Raw genomic sequence first — 16,743 nt, 5'->3', positions numbered from 1 at the left:
GTTATAAACTATTAAAACATCAATTAAAAAAAAAAAACCTTCTTCTTCTCTGAAAGCATCTTAGATTCTGATTTGAGAAGTATGTCAATGATTATTAACATCGTAGTCAAAACAAACCATGCACTTGAATGCAAGCACTAAGGCCGGTGGACGAGGAGGCTCAAGTTCATCAATCTCTGTACAATGACTGCTACCTGGTCCTGCCTGGTTTTGATAATGAGGAGGGTAAAGAACAGATTGGAAACCTGCCAGAGCAGCAGGAGCCTGATGAAGCCAGGAGGGCAGAGGACAGGCACAAACTGCCACAGGGAGGAACACAGCCCCAGCTCAGGGGCCACCGCTGACGGCAGCTGCCATGTGTGTGCTTGTGGCCGTGAGACCATCGGCCTTACTGGGCCTCTGGGCCTCCTCCCTGGCCCAGTGCTTACCAAGCCTGCCCTGCCACAGCTCCACTGGCAGGTGTGCAGAGGCAGAGAGGGGACAGGCAGGCGGAACTGGCAAGTGTCTTAGACCTGCCGCTCTGGGTCTCAGCACCTATGTCTCGCTTCCCCTGTGAATTCTCCAGGGCAAGGCTTGCACACTCCTTGGGGGCACTGAGCTGAGCTGGGCTGGGCTGGCGGGAGAGGTACCTGAAGGGTTTGCTGTCGGGGTCGGTGTCCTTGAAGCCCATCTCCTCCAGCTTACAGCGACGGTACAGCTCATAGTGCCGGCTGTGGGTCTGCTCCCGGAGATCCTCCATGTTGACCCGAATCAGCATCTCCCGCAGCTTCACAAAGTCACAGTGGGCCTCGTTTTCAACTGCACAGCAGGGGTTGGGGGTATTGAAAGGATATTGAAAGGAAGGCCAGAAGAAGTAGAAATGGATGAAATTAGAGACGAAATGTCTAACAGCCACATCGCCTTTCAATCTGTGTATACAGAGCCTGCGAATTTGCCTCCTAATTCACTTTTCTACTGAAAAGGCAAATGAAAAGTTACAAGAATGACAGTAATGGAAAACTGCAATACCATAAAAAATATCTAGAAAGACATTCAGTAGCACCTCAACCTCAATTCACCAATCAAACACTCACGGGAATGTTTGCTCTGCACCACATTTAGGACAACGGCAAATCACATTCAGCCACCTGTCCAATAAATATTTGCAGAATCTCTGTTCCCAGTATTGTATGAGGCATTGGGAATTTAGAAACGAAGTCATGGAGTCTTGCCCTTAGGAGATTACAGTATAGTGGAAGAAGAGATGCAAATAGACAAATATAATACAATGCAAAAAATACCAAAATGGAGGTAGATAGACAAGGTGCAATGAAAGCCCAGAAGAGGGGGCCTGAGAACTCCTGGGAGAGTGAAGGCTTCACCAAAGAGGCAACCCCTAGGTGACTCTTGAAGGAAGAATAGGAATTTATCAGACAGATAAGGGAATAGTCCTTGCAAGGTCTCAATGAGGGGAGGCAAGGTTACGTAGTTAGTAAGTTGCAGAGTTAGGATTCAAATCCAGGCAATCTAAAGAGAGGAGAGGCAAAGGCTATGGCCAGGTGCCAAAGTCTCCGAAGAATAAGGGGGAAGAACCAGGACATCAATAGATCCAGTGGTCCAAGGAGGGGTATGGACCACAGGTGTGGCCATCTGGATGGTAGAAGCTTCCAAGGAGGTGTTTTTTAGAAGGTGGATAATGGCCTGACAGCAGCAATGGTGACCAGGACAAAGTAGACCCCACTTTCTGGCCTGAGTGAACAAGCCCCCTCCTCAAAAGAGTGCAGCAAAGGTCTGCATTTGGGGCACTGGCCAAGAAGGACAGAGATGTGGACCAAACCATAGCCAAGTGGACTTCTGGTTGGAACATAAGGCTGTGAGCAGTGCCCTGGCGCATGTCTCCAGGCATGGCGCCACTGTGTCGGAATGAGTGTGTCTGGCCTGACCATGTGGGGACAGTGGTGTATGAGATGATGAATAGGCACAGTCACCCCAGATTCTGTCTTGCAGGGTCTGGGAGATGGGAGTTGGGGCAAGGAGGGGGCCTGTAATGACAAGCTGGGGCACAGTTGCAGCAGGCTGCCTTGTGATCATCAGACTAATCTTTCCGAAGCCCAAATCAGCTCACATGACCCCTCTGCTTAAGACTCATTGCCTTTGGGATAAAGCTCCTTGCTGTCATAGAACATAAGCTGATTTTAAAAATCAAATCAGTCAGGGGCAGCCCCAGTGGCCTAGTGGGTTAAGTTCAGCATGCTCCACTTCAGTGGCCTGGGTTTGGCTCCCGGGCGTGGACCTACACTGCTGTGTTAGCAGCCATGCTGTGCTGGCGGCTCACATACCAAAAAATAGAGGAAGATTGGCACAGATGTTAGTTCAGGGCAAATTTTCCTCAGCAAAAAAAAAAAAAAATCAAATCAGTCAGGCAGCTTCTCAGGACCATCTCCTCCTCCATCTGCAGACAGTGATCCCTGGTGGTCAGTCAGAAGGAGTGACTCCAAGTCCCCTGCAGGCTGCCCAGAAAATACGCAGCTTCTTCCTCACCCTAAAAGAACAGTGAACCCGACTTACAAGAAAAATGTTCAAAAACACCTCTGTTGGTTAGGTGCAGGGCGATCTATATTGGAGGAAGTCATTGGAACTATATCTTCTGGCTTCTCATTTCACCTCAGGTTGCTGTCTCTCAGACCACAAATTCATTCCCCGGGTGGGACTGTTGGTCCAGAAACTACTTGCAAATGTTCCTGGTGGAGCATCCCCTGCCCCAAATGGCAGAGAAGACCAAAACCTAGCACAGCTCTAATAACAGTCTTGTCCTACCTATGGAAAATCCAGCTCTTGCTGGAAGGTCTCTGGTCTGCTCTAAAACATGCTGGCCTTTGGATGCGATGTAGACAACTTCACCCCCACTTTCAGTTGTTTGCTCAGGGGCAGGAATGAGTTTACAGGGAACCAGCCACCCTCTCACACACGGCACCCCTGCAATCTGAGACCTAGCTTATAGCTGGAGACTCGGAGGACCAGACACCTCTTCCAACCATGGCAGCATCCTACACCTTGTTTTAGCCACTGAACTGACAAGATGGAGGGTAACTTAACACCGTCAGGCAGACCACAAAAGGAACTTTCCTGAGTGTATATACATCTTTAAATACGCTTTTAAATTGCAAAATAATCATACATACAAAAGAGTGCATGAAATGTATACGCGCAAGTTGAAGAACTAAAAAAAAAAAAGAATACCAATGTATCCACAACCCAGGTGAAACACTACCATACCTTAGAAGTCCCTTTGTGTCCCTTCCTGATCTCATTCCCCTCCTTCCCTGCAATGAGACTTCACTACTATCCTGACTTTTGGGTTTATCACTCCTTTGTTTTTCTTTATAGTTTTACCACTTAGGTATGAATTTTTAAAAATATATATCTTGTTTAATTTTGTCTACTTTTGGGATTCGTATAAATGGAATCATACAGCATACATTCTTCTATGACTTATTTAGCCCAACATTATGTTTCTGAGATGCATTCATGGAGGTGTAACTATAGTCTACTCATTTTCACTACTGCATAATATTCTACTATATGGACATTATGCAATTCATCCAATCTGTTTTTAATGGATATCTGGGTTGTTTCCACTTATTTGCTACCATGAACGACACTGCTGTGAACATTCTTGTATGTCTCCTGGTGCACTTGGGCAAGTACACGTGCTTTCTTGCACACTCCTTCCTACCTTGCTCTGGGTGCATTTGCTTTGTTTTGGGAATGCTTTCTCCATTAGAGACAAAGAGCCTGCTCATGGCAGAGAACCCAGGATGGAGCCAGAGTCTGCCTGCTGGCGATGCCTATGGCTGTTCAAGGCCCAAGCCAAATGAGTAGACTGGGCACAAGTTAGGGACTGGTCACACAGTGGCTGGAGCCAAGCAAAGAGACGAGCAGAAGGGGCTCCCTTCTCCCTGTCTCCTGGAGATTCACTCACCCTGCACCGTGCCCCAAGGATACTGTCGTGCCTTCATCATCTTGTTGCCTATCTTCAGTTCTTCTGTGCTGCCAATGACAGCAAACGGCAGGTGGGCCTGAAACCAAAGGCAAACAAAAGCTCAGAACTCCAGGGAAAGGCACTGAGCGTCCCATGATACAACTGCTGCTCAGCTCTGGGGCCTCGGTCCCTCACGCCACAGTGTCCCTCACTATCGTCATCACCAAGAGGCATTTCTTGAGCCAGCCCTGATGGCCTAGTGGTTAAAGATCGGTGCTTACCACTTCAGCGGCCCGGGTTCGGTTCCTGGTCGTGGAATGACACCACCCATCTGTCAGTTGTCATGCTGTGGCAGTGGCTCACTTAGAAGAACTAGAATGACTTACAACTAGGATATACAACCATGCACTAGGGCTTTGAGGAGGAAAAAAGAAAGAGGCATTTCTTATGCTCCCGAGCTGTGTGGGGATAGGACGCCTGGTCCATGCTTCTGCTGTTCAGAAATTCACAATAGAAGGTAACAATGCCATGGCTGAATGCATAGGGAACAGACTAAGCAGAAACTCAGCAGAATAAGAAGCAGATCCACAGGTTAGCCAGCTATTCAGTAGTCACAGTTGATGAGGGAGGAGCCTTTGGAAGGTGGGTGAGTGGGATGGGGGGTGCTACGTGTGGATAGAGAGGGTAAAGGAGAACCGAGCAGGCTGGGATGACTGGCCCTCCCCCGCCCCAGAGTATGAGAGCCCCAAGGATGGGTACATGCTGAAACCACACTGCTGACTGAGCTGTACGCTCCTTGTTCTCATCCTTCCCTGGAGAGAGAGCTCACACTGAACTCTCGAGCCCAGAAGTCAAGTCCACAAGTACTGACCCACATGCCCATTACTGTGCTGGGTTCTATTTTAGGTGCTGTAAAGGAGACAAAAGAAGCAGAAGACACACTCCCTCACCCTCTAGGAGCTTACTCTTGTGGAGAAAGGCTGAATTACATACCTGAAACCATAAAAGGCAGGATATGGCCAAGGGCTCAAACGCATGGTCCAGTGTCCCGCATATAGTAGGTGCTTAATAAACACTCCTTGAATGGCAGTGGCAGGGCCATGGGAATAGTAGAGGAAAGAAAGGCAAAGTGCAAACGGAGGTGTGAGCCTGGTGCTTGCAGGGAAGATGAGGAGCAAGGCCTGCCAAGGGAGGCTTTGTGGGTCAGAGAAGCAGCAGCTGCCCCTGGTTGGTAATGCGGGGCGTGGGAAACACTCACAGTGCCCCGTTCTGCAGGGAGCTGGCCAGGTGATAAGTGCTGGATGACCACTGACCAAATGGAACCACTGAAGAAATATTGTTGACAAACCAGGTGATCCTGGGGGGGGGCTTTACACAGACAAGTAAAAAGTCCACTGGCCTGCTTGGAGAAACAGGCCTTGATTGCAGATGTTTTGACCCATTTGTTCATTCATCCATTCTGTAGGTATTTACCGAGCTCCCACTCTGTGCTAGGCATTAAGAAGAATACAACATGGGGCCGGCCCCATGGCTTAGCGGTTAAGCGCACGCGCTCTGCTACTTGCAGCCCGGGTTCGGATCCTGGGTGCGCACCAACGCACCGCTTCTCCGGCCATGCTGAGGCCGCGTCCCACATACAGCAGCTAGAAGGATGTGCAGCTATGACATACAACTACCTACTGGGGCTTTGGGGAGAAAAAAGGAGGAGGATTGGCAATAGATGTTAGCTCAGAGCCGGTCTTCCTCAGCAAAAAGAGGAGGATTAGCATGGATGTTAGCTCAGGGCTGATCTTCCTCACAAAAAAAAAAAAGAAGAATACAACGCTGAAGAAGCTCAGAGCCTGCTCGTGGAGAGTGCATAGTCTGGTAGAGGAAAGACGTGCCCACAATAATAATACAGTAAGGTCGAGGCTATGAACAGACTCGAGAGCTGGAGGAACACAGAGGAGGGAGTAGCTACCTTCGTGGGAAGTCAAAGCAGGCTTCACAGAGTAGGTAGCAGCAATCGTACTAACAGTATTGGAAACTGGAGAACTGGTATTAGCAGCAGCAGCTTGTTCAGCTCTATGTACTATGTACCAGGTGCTTGACATTGCATCATCTCATTGAATCTTTACAGCAATGCTATGAGGTAGATATTCTCATCATCCCCATTTTATAGAAGAGGACACTGAGGTCCAGAAGGACCAAGTGACTTGCCAGCAGGCACACAGTAGTAAGGGGGCATAGCTAGGGGTAGAATCCAGGTCTCTCTGACTTCAAAGCCCACCCCTGCTGGCCTGCCACTCCCATTTAGGAGGTTTGAGCAGCAGATGAGGTGAGCACTCTACACCCTGGAGTGAACTGGTTGTGCAAGGCCAGATTATAGGAGGCAGTTCAAGTCTGGGAGACCCACTGCAAATGCTTTTTGTTTGTTTAATCTGCACACTGATCTCATAGCCAGTCCTTCCTCTCCATTCCCTTCCAGCTCTGCACCCCAAGAATGTTCTTCAGAGTGGAAAGACACAAGACTTAATCAGGAGCTCAGCTCCAGGAGGTCCACTAAGCCCCCGAGGCGCTTGGCCATCCAGCTGAAGTGGCTCTCTCTTCCCCCTCTCTCAGCTGCTCTCCGAGTATCATCTCACGTATTCCCTCCACTCCTTCCCACTCCGCTGACTATCCCTGAAATAGCGACATAGGAAAGAGAGAAAGAGCAGATTATGGATATGGAAGGGGGCGAGGGGTGGAGGTGGGAAATGTTTTATCGGTCCTATTGGGAGAACGATCAAGAGGGTCATTGGGCATATGCCACATGGGACATTAGTGGGGCACTGAAGTCCTGAGAATCCTGCCTAAGGGCTGGAGCATCTCTGACCTCTGCCAGCCAGCTTTGTAGGGAGGTCATCTGGGCACAATTCATTCCCACTCAGGAACTCAAGACATGTTGGGAGCCTCAAATCCACCCCCAAACACTTTCTGGGAAGATGCTGCCCCTCCTACAGAGATCCCAAAGTTTGGCCCCATGACACGAAAGAGCCAAGGGGCAGCGACGGCAGAGGGCTAGACCGAGGGAGGAGGTGAGAAAGAGAAAGCGTGTGATATCCTTCTCGCGCATCTTGGGCTCTCAGCTGAAAGTGATGGAGGAGGAGGGTGTGTGAAGTGGGAAGTACTTCTCTGGACTCAAGAGGAAAGGAGGAAAAAACCCAAGAAGAGAATAAAGGCATAAAAAATATCAGTATTCCCGTGGGTCTGTTATTTTTATCTCCAAAAGACAGTGTTAGTTAGAATGACAGGGTCACTTGCTTCCCCTCTTCCTTAAACTGCTGTCATTTTATCCCTCCCTGCTCTAAAACACACAGGCCCCACCAAGCCAGCTTCAGAGGGCTCCCGCGATCTCCCACGGCACACTCCTTTGCAACCGGCATCAAAGTCTGTTCTGATAAGTATATGCAAGGCTAACATTTCCCAGTGCTCCCAGGTGGGTTTCATTTGATTCTCACAACAGCCTTACAGGGCGGTTATTATAAACCCCATTCGTGATTTGGGGAAATTGACATACAGAAAGGTTGAACGAGTCGCCCAGGTCTCTAACTCCATGCCCAAATCTTCCCAGGGAGCAGTGAGGACGCAGCGCTGTAGCTGCCAGCCCCCCAGGGCAGCCTGCGCTCTGCCTCCTGGGTAAATGGCGTCTGCTGGAAGTAAGCCAACCATGAAGGGCAGGAAATCATGGGGCCAGGCTCTGGCCCTCTTCCTGCTGCTCTTGAGAGACTGATGGCTATGACAACCAGAATGGAGTTGAGCAGAGCAGGGAGAAGGTAAACCCTCCAACCAACCACACTCCCAGGGGTAACACTTTGTATATGTGGCCCAGGGAGGAGACTGTGATGAATGCAAGACAGTGCTGCTGCTGCTGACACATGGACAGGTTCCCAAGGGGATTCTGTGGAACTTCCCACCCAGGAGAGCTCTGATGAGGTGCTCATGGATGCCAGGTGTCGCAGTCTCAGAAAACTCCAAGAGATCGTCTCAAGCTTCCTCTTGGGAGTCTGTTCCCAGATTCACTACCTTGACAGTCTAGTGTGTACCTTAAATTCCTCTTGGTACATTTTAAAGTGTTTGATAATCCAATTGTCATGAATGATTCTGTTCTGGTTCCACTACATCCATTGTACTAGGGAGGTTAGATAACTGTTCCCCTCAGCCCAGTGACATAGAGGCTGTCAGGACCCTTTATTCCTCGTCTGACAGTATCTCGATTGGGCGTGGCTTCCTCACATTTCAGGCTCCTACTGGAGACTGGGAAAGAGAATTGCCTGATCCTCTCTCAAGTCCACCCTTGGTGATTCCCACAAAAGCATGTGCAAACAATGGAAATGGCACTGCTGCCTCAGGAGAAGGGATGGGCCTGTGCCTGTGGGTCTCCCTATGACCCTACTGGTCACCATGTGCTGTCACTGGGCCCAAGTGCCTTTGTGGGAGCCAAACTTAAGACATCGAAGATGGCCAACCAAGTGAGCCGAGTCAAGTAACTGGGTCTATTCCCTAGTCCCTGACCATGGTTTGAGCCATTCAAAGACCAACATTCAATTTGAACAACAGAGCAATTTTTAGTATTAAAGTCTACAACCCTGAGAGCTATCAGAGCATGGGTTGGAGGGAGCATGCAACAAGACCTCTCCCTCCCTTCTCTTGCCCCCTCAATCTGAAATAAGGTTTCTCAGAGCCACCCATAAGCCAAGGGGGAGGCTGAAACCTCATACTATCATCTTCTACCATGAAAATCCCTAGTGGGGAGCAGCAGGAGGGCTGTACAGTGTTCTCCATTTAGGCAAGAGGCTTCTTCCACTTCTTCCAATCCAGTTCCCATGATAATCGGCTGGGGTGGCTGAGGCTGTGGGGCTGGAGTCAAATCCAGAATTGAAAGGCCAGCACCCATTCCTCCTACCACCCAAGCCTGGGTCTCTGATGATGCAGCTTCGTATACCACGGCTTGTCCAAAGACCCTGGGGACTTTCGACACAGTTGCCCCAGTGGCAGGCAGGCAAAGCTATCCTGTGTGTATATTTTATAGCAGCGACTCCCCACTTTTTCCCCCATCACAATACATATCACATAGCATTCACATGCATGCCTCCCTCCCCTTGGCACGCCCAATTCCAGGCACAACAGCTGTGAGGCCACCTCCCTCTTTCCCACTCAAAAACGCATGATGGGGGCCAGGCCGGTGGCGCAAGTGGTTAAGTGCGCGCGCTCCACTGCGGCGGCCCAGGGTTCGCCGGTTCTGATCCCGGGCGCGCACCGACGCACTGCTTGGCAAGCCATGCTGTGGCAGCATCCCATATAAAATGGAGGAAGATGGGCACGGATGTTAGCCCAGGGCCAGTCTTCCTCAGCAAAAAAAAGAGGAGGATTGGCAGATGTTAGCTCAGGGCTGATCTCCTCACCAAAAAAAAAAAAAAAACAAAAACGCATGATGGAATGCCAGGGAATGAGTACCGAGTGATGTTTTATAGGTATAACCCCGAATCCACTCAAATTTTGTTTTTCAAAGTGAAACACTGGCAAACTTTGGACTCTTGTAAGAAAGGACCCAGAACCCCTTCACAGCCAAAATGGCGTGGTTCAGAACTGCTGCTTCATAGCACAGGAAGTTTCCAACCTCGAGGCTGAGCCTGTCCTAGGCTCGAGCAGGAGGCCAGGATGATTGTCACTCCTGATCCACAAGGTAGTGGGATGTAGTTTTGTGTGACACCCTGGGATTGCTGAGAACTCTAAGCCCATATTTACTCTTAGCAAAGCAAACCATAGGCCTGAAAGCTGCCTGGTGACTTGGGAATCGAGTTGGGAAGGTATCTATGGGGCCCAATGTTCTGAGGTGACTAGGCGCTTCCAGACACCAGTGCCAGTGAGGCCAGACAACGCTCCTCTCTCGGCTCCCATTTTTCTGCAGGCTAGGCACCCTTTCAGGTTTTCTCATCATGACTAAGCCTGGTTTCCATCAAAACGCCCTGACTGCTGGAGAGGATAAGCACTAATCTTTTTTTTCATGCTTACAACGAGTCAGAGGATATAACTCCACCTACCACAATCCACATAGCCTTACTCTTGGGCCAGATTTGTCAAAGATGATGAGGGACTTCTAATAACAAACATATCTCGGGTGTACTGATGGGCAGGAAGTCAGGCGAGACGATACCTGCTGCCCCGCTATGCTAATTTGTTGGCCAATTCATAGGAGGTGGCAGCTGATGCTATAATGATAACTTAGGGGGCAGCGGCAACAGGAAAGGTTTCTAAAAACGGCTTTTATTACAAGGCTTTCCTGAATTTGGCTATACCCAGGCATTATGTCATTAGGAAAAACTGATGTCTCTCAATAGAAAAAAAAGAAATCTGTTCCCAAAGCAGAGGCTTTCTGAAAGCTATTAGCTGTCTCCTTGAAATCACAACATTGAAGATTTCACAGCAACAGCATCAACACGTTGTAAAGAAGCATGAGGAGTTGTTTGACTGTCTGCCTTCTCCATTACTCATTTCTCTAGTAGGGGGATGTGGGGGAGGAGAGGAAAGACGGCAAGTTGGTTTTTTGGTTTTTTTGATTCATTCACACTTAATAAAGCAAAGTATAACCTTAAACGTAAAAATAACATTTCTCTAGTCACCAGAAAAATTGGAGGCTATATGTCATTTCTCCTCCAAGGGGCAGAGGGCTTGATTATCGGAGTACAGATTATCCTTGAGGCTCCAAAGCCAGCCAACTTTTTCTCTGCAATTGTCACAGGACTGTTTTGGTCAGAGACAGACTGTTTGCCTTTCCAGCAGTCCCACAGGGCTGCCTGGCCTAGACGAGAGCAACATCAAAGAGAAGGGTGGAAGGAGAGGTCTGAATCCCCTCCTCCAGACTCTTCCTGGAGTCAGCCTTTCCTTCCCTCAGTCTCTGGCTACTCATCTCTGCATCTCTGAGGCTTCGGAGCAGCCACTGCTAAGAGAGAGGGGCTGTTTTGGTTCTGGATTCTTTCTCACAAATAGATGAGACTCAGATAATCAAGAGTTGACTATGCTAAGATGGATGGTGATGTTTGACTGCTATTTTGTAATATAATTATAATAAAGAGCAAATTGTGAGAAAGTTGAACCCCTGTGCTCCCACTCACATTCATGGTTCCATTGATCTCTGCCACCGACTCATCATCTGTAGGGAATTGGTAAATCTGGACCCCGTTGCTGACAAGCTCGCTGGTGATTTTGATTTTAAACTTTGTTAGCTCACTCTTAGAAATGGCATCGGATTTGGCAATGATGGGGATGATGTTCACCTAGGGGAGGGAAGAGCAAAGTGCGATCATTATTGGTAATCTGCAACCGACAGCAGCACGAGCTAGGACTTCCCCCAGCTGCCAGAGGGAGCAGCTCGACCCAGTGGTCTAGGACTGGCCACCTCTGTGACTAAGTAACAATATAATAAACAACAATGAGTGCTTACTATGTGCTTGGCACTGAACTAAGGTGCTTTACTTGGATTAACACAATTAATCCTGACAACAACCCTCCCAGAAGGTATTATTACCACTATTTTACCAATGAGAAATTGGGGCATAGAGAGGTTAAGTAACTTGTCCAAGGCCACAGAGCAGGTCAGTAGCAGAATTGGATCCAAGTTTAGCCTTATTCCTAAATCCATAGTCTTAACCATGAGCTGTCTACCAGCTCAAATCCAAATTGATGAGCTGTGTGATATGTTAATATCAAGGTCACTGCTCGGGTGATTCAAAGCAGAAAGATGACAGTTGGGAATCTGTGCTTGACAAGGGGAGAGGCAGCCATTCCTTGCTAACAGTACACAGTCCAAACCCCCCCCAGTGGCGGCTAGCCCCAGCCAGTGTGACAAGGACCCACATGGGCGATGGCAGGGAGGGGAGACAGGGCAGAGCTCAGTGAAGACGCATACCTGGCCCCCTTTCTGGCAGCAAACACTGATGAACCAACCCAGTTAGGTGCATAAGACCCTCTCAGTTACCAGTTTGATCTGAGACTTATGCAAAAAGAGTTATACTGCCTGAGTCTCATGATTAATTTCTGCGTAAAGAAAGCAGGCATGAATGCCCAATTTCAGACAGCAGGAGAAAGGCCTAAGGCCACCCCAAAGTTCAACCCACCTGAACCCTGATCCTTGAAATTCCTCCAAGAAGGGACAAAGCTTTTACTGCCGGAAGGTAAAGAAACTTGAAAGGCACAGGCCTTAGTGAGACAGAGCACACCCAAGCTCAGGTTCACCCGGAGAACAGTCGTTCCTGCCAGCAGACTCCAAGGGGCGGCGGGGATGGTGCTCGGGCCCTGAGAGGAGCTCCAGACTTGGAAGACAGATTCTGCCTCCTTCACACTTTGCCTTAAGAGTGCCTCTAAAGGCAGACGTCTCAGCTTCAGGTGCTAGGTCAAAGAAAGATCAAGCCTGGACCTTGGAGGCACCTCTGTTGAAGTCTTTGGGAGGTGGAGGTCAAAGCCCTTGCCAAGGTGGAACAGCAGGCAGAGGCCATTCTCCTTGTCACTTTTCACCACGTCCCCATCGGCACACTAAAAACATATGCCAAAGCCTGCTTGCTCCACTCAGCCCACCCACCAGGCTGCCAGCCGCATGGCTCCCTGTTGTCTTATACAGGGCACGCAGGGCACGGTGACATTTCCAGAATAGCCCATCACTCATGGGCTGTGAAAAATGAAAACCTGCTTCTACTTTGACTATAGCTGAAATTCAGTGTTTATAGTGGATGTGCTGCTAAATAACTGCATATAAATTAGATTTTTGTAAAATAAACTACCTTGGAGTCACAGAGAGTTCAGTCCAAATCCCAGATCCATGACAAGTTGCCTGACCTTGAGCTAGCTACTTGACTGTACCTCAGTTTCCTCATGTGTAAAATGGGAATAATGATAGTGTCCACCACACTGGATTATTGGAAGGATGAAATAAAATAATGCATAGAAAGTATTCATCACAGTGCCAGGCACATACGTAATGTTAGGGAAAAAATGTACTAGTAATTGGGCTTTTAAAAGAATTCTGTGGCCTATTCTTTGGTACAGCAAATAATCCTTTAACGTGAAGAATCATTGTCTAATTTATATCTGGACTTGCATTTTTCAGTTTCTCTTAAAGCAGGACATGCCTGATTCCCACAGGCATCTTTCTCAGGTATGGAAACAATACAACATGGTGCCACAGATCTGAGCTCGAATCTAGCCTCTGCCAGTAGCTAGCCACATGACAATGGGCAAGTCACTTAACCTCTCAGAGCCTCAGTTTTCTGATCTGTAAAGTGGGAGATAATGACAGTGTTTGCCTTACAGGGTTGCTGTGAGGATTCAATGAGATACTCCATGAAGTGCTTAGCACAGTGGTGGCATATAATGAGAGTTTAATAAATGTTAGCTACTATTATAAAAATTATTATTGATAATAAGAATAAGAACTTTCAAAGTCAAGTTTATGTGTTTGACTCTAGTACAGGCCAGTCAATACTGGAACAAATAAAAGACACCTTTCCCTTGCCAGGGCCAGAGTGCCTAGACCTGGGCACCATCTTGCTGGCATCCACCCTTATTCCCAAGAGAGATCGGGGCAGAAAGACAGCTCAGGGCAAAACCCTGCCCAGTGCTGGAAAAACAAAGCATTCGACGCAGGTGCTAGATCAATAACAACATCTTTATGGAGCGACAGTGAATGAAGGAGAGGATGAGGATACCACGAAACCTCTCCTGGAATCTGACATCCGCTTTGCACACGAGACCAGAAAGAGTGAGAGCAGCCTGCCCGCCTCCCACTCGCCCTCGCCTCGCCTCTGTACCTTACTGTCTAGCTTCTTCATCGTCACTAGGTCCAGAGACTTCAGGGAATGACCCGTGGGGGCGATGAAATACAAACAGGCGTGGATGCGGGAGTCATGGTAGGTGTGCAGGACCCTGCGGATCTTCAGCTCCTCCTGCAGGTAGGCCTCGAACTGGGCATCAATGAATTCCACAATGGGCTTGTAGCTAAAGGGGAGAGTAGGGAAAGGGCCAGACTGCTTCAAAAACCGGGGTTTTGATACAGTCCCTTTCCGAAGTTTAAAATGCCCTCAGTAATCTGACTCTCCCCCATCCAGCTGGATTTCTCCATCTCCCGTCAGTGGGCCTCCAATCTCATCAGGCTGGCCACCTCATGGTCCTCAGGTCTCCGCTCATTGGTCCCCACATGAGCCAAACTTATGCCCATCAGTGCACCTTCACTCTGGAATGTCCATTTCTCTCTTCTCATCCCAATCCTGCCTTCCCAGACCTCAGAGCCCAGTGGAATGCCCACCTCCTCCATATAGCCTTCTCCAATTATGCCAGAAATCTCTTCTGTGCCCCAGGAGCATAAAAAATAGTTATGCTATTGGATTGCTTACTGTTGCTTCACAAGGATTAATGTTCCCTCAAATAGACTGCATCCTTCTGCAGGGCAGGGACCATGAAGGGCACTTCTTTATCCCCCATAGGGTCCCAATGCAGTGTGGAGCCCACTGGCAACACCTGTGGATGGGCTGATTATCCTCCAGGCTGGGCCTATGTCTTTGCTTCCTGTGTCTCCCTCCAGTGCCTATTATGGGAGCTGGGAACCCAGTAGTAGCCAAGATCTCTCCTTGACCCACCGCTGGGGAATCTCGTCAGAACACTCCAGGTTCTGCTCAGTCTTGCTGGGTTCAGTGGTGCTCCCCAGTTGGTTCCTCTAAGGTCCAGATATTTTTCTCATTCTCATTTCCTCCAAGATTGTAACTTTAAAATCTAAGTATTCAGGCAAAATTTGATAAAAAATACTCCCCCCACACCCTCCAAACATGTACACACACAGCCCAGTTCACTGAGTCTCCAGGCACAGCTCCCCTTTGCAGCCCCAAGTCTTGCCAGGGCGTCTTAAACAAGAGTCAGTCCTCTGCTCCTCCCTGTCCTGGGAAACTTCTTCCGGGCCATTCTTGCCACCCCTGCAGCTTCTTTCTGCTCTAACTAGGTCAGTTTAGCTTCAGTCCTGCCTCTGTTCTCATCTCCCTGTCTGTTTGCTGCCTCTCCATCCGGGGCTTCCTCCCTTCAAGCTAGAAGAGGTTTATTATCCAGCCCAGGGGCAGTGAGTTTGCAGATACCACCACCAGAAGGGAACACAATCAAACGAGGAGCGGGGCCCAGCCAATGCCTCCCACCTGCAGCAGCCCCCAACCTGACCCTTTTTGAAGGATCCCCCTAGTAGAGAAGGGAGACTAGCTTTATAAAAAAGAATCGCAGAATCCTAGATTCTGAGAGCTACATACAGAGGAGAGATCCAGGTGCCGGGTATCTCTGGAGCCCCAGAGAAAAATCTAAAAATATAGTCCTTCCTTGATCCCTCTGAGCCAAACATTGTTCTGAAGGGTAATAGTGTTAAATAATCTCTTGGTTGCACAGATCCTTAGAAGGTTCCTGAAGTATTAGGAGTGAGGGAGGGCGATGCATCCCTTAGGTTTATTTAATTAATTTTTGGATGACTGGCTCATTTGAATTATCTAATCAAGGCACTGCTTCATTTTTTCCTCCATTACATAACTTTTTTTTTTTTTTTTTGGTGAGGAACATTGGCCCTGAGCTAACATCTGTTGCCAATCTTCCTCTTTTTATTGGTGAGGAAGACTGTCACTGAGCTAACGTCTGTGCCCATCTTCCTCTATTTTGTATGTGAGACACTGCCACAGCATGGCTTGACGAGTGATGTGTAGGTCTGCACCTGGGATCCAAACCTGCAAACCCCGGGATGCCAAAGTGGAGGGCACAAACTCAACCACTACACCACCAGGCCAGCCCCAACTTTTTTTACTTTATTTTCTATTCTGCAAAGAAATCAAAGGAGAAAAGAAAAGAGTGCATTTTTACTTCTTTTTTCCCCCCTGAATCTCTAGTGATACCCTGGGCCTATCTTTCTGCTGCTGCCTCTGGCTCTTAGGGTCTCTGAAGAGGTGCATGCATCAGAACAACCAAACCAGCCAATCAACCTACAGGATTTGGTGTAGACTAATCCTAAATGGGTGAGTCATCTCTGTCTTATTTCATCTCTGTGTCCTCAGTATCCAGCATGGTGTCTGGAATATGGTAAGGGTTCCACCCCTGCTCCCAATGGCTCATCTTCCCACAGTGGCCATCTCCCCCACCCGACTCTGTTGTGTTCACTGGATTCCAGTCTATGGTAAACAAAATCCTGTACCCCCATGGTAACCTCCTCACAAAATGCCACCTTCCTCTAAGTGATGCCTGATTCTCCCTCAAAGACACTGTTTCCCTCATATCCTTCTCAACTGGAAATTTCTACATCTCTCACACCCAAGTTCCATGGAGAGGTAGAGAGGGCAGCTTTCTTCTTAGCTCATTACTCCTTGACTTGCTATGATCTATTCCATCTCCTACAAAACCCAGCTCCAGCATACTCTCCCCCTCCTCGTCACTACTGTTTATATTTTACTTTCCTGGGCAAGAGTTCTTAACCTGGGGTCCATGGACCTCCAACGCATCTATGGATAGAACTCATAGGACCCATGAACTTGGATAGGAAAAAAACACATCATTTTCACTAAGCTTAAACTGAAGTTTAGCAGTTTCTTCAGGTACAAATGGAGGTAACAATCTACAGTAGTTTTAGCAGTACCTGTGATTTCATAACCAACAGAAATCCCCAATATTTTTGTTTCCTATTACAGTTGTTGCAAAGATCTCAAAATAGCATTTATACTTATCACTACTTCCAAATTATGATAGTTATTAGACCTGCA

General features: G+C 48.4%; 1 protein-coding gene across 10 annotated transcripts in view; it reads right to left on the bottom strand.

Annotated features, from left to right (window-relative positions):
* Positions 1–16,743, bottom strand: part of SEPTIN6 (septin 6) — a 64,074-nt gene that overhangs the window by 16,082 nt on the left and 31,249 nt on the right. For all 10 annotated transcript variants that reach the window (XM_087426604.1, XM_004442271.3, XM_087426599.1 and 7 more), the window contains exons 4-7: positions 13,783–13,969; positions 11,095–11,256; positions 3,962–4,058; positions 630–798 (exon numbers count right to left, since the gene is read on the bottom strand). In XM_087426604.1, coding sequence (XP_087282730.1) covers positions 630–798; positions 3,962–4,058; positions 11,095–11,256; positions 13,783–13,969 — 615 coding nt within the window. The remainder of the gene's footprint in view (positions 1–629; positions 799–3,961; positions 4,059–11,094; positions 11,257–13,782; positions 13,970–16,743) is intronic.

This window comes from Ceratotherium simum, chromosome X (assembly GCF_057802395.1).
Source record: "Ceratotherium simum simum isolate JZ-2026a chromosome X, ASM5780239v1, whole genome shotgun sequence".
Taxonomy (NCBI): Eukaryota; Metazoa; Chordata; class Mammalia; order Perissodactyla; family Rhinocerotidae; genus Ceratotherium; species Ceratotherium simum.
Note: the sequence above shows the minus strand (reverse complement) of the source record. Positions and strands in the feature narration are given on the sequence as shown.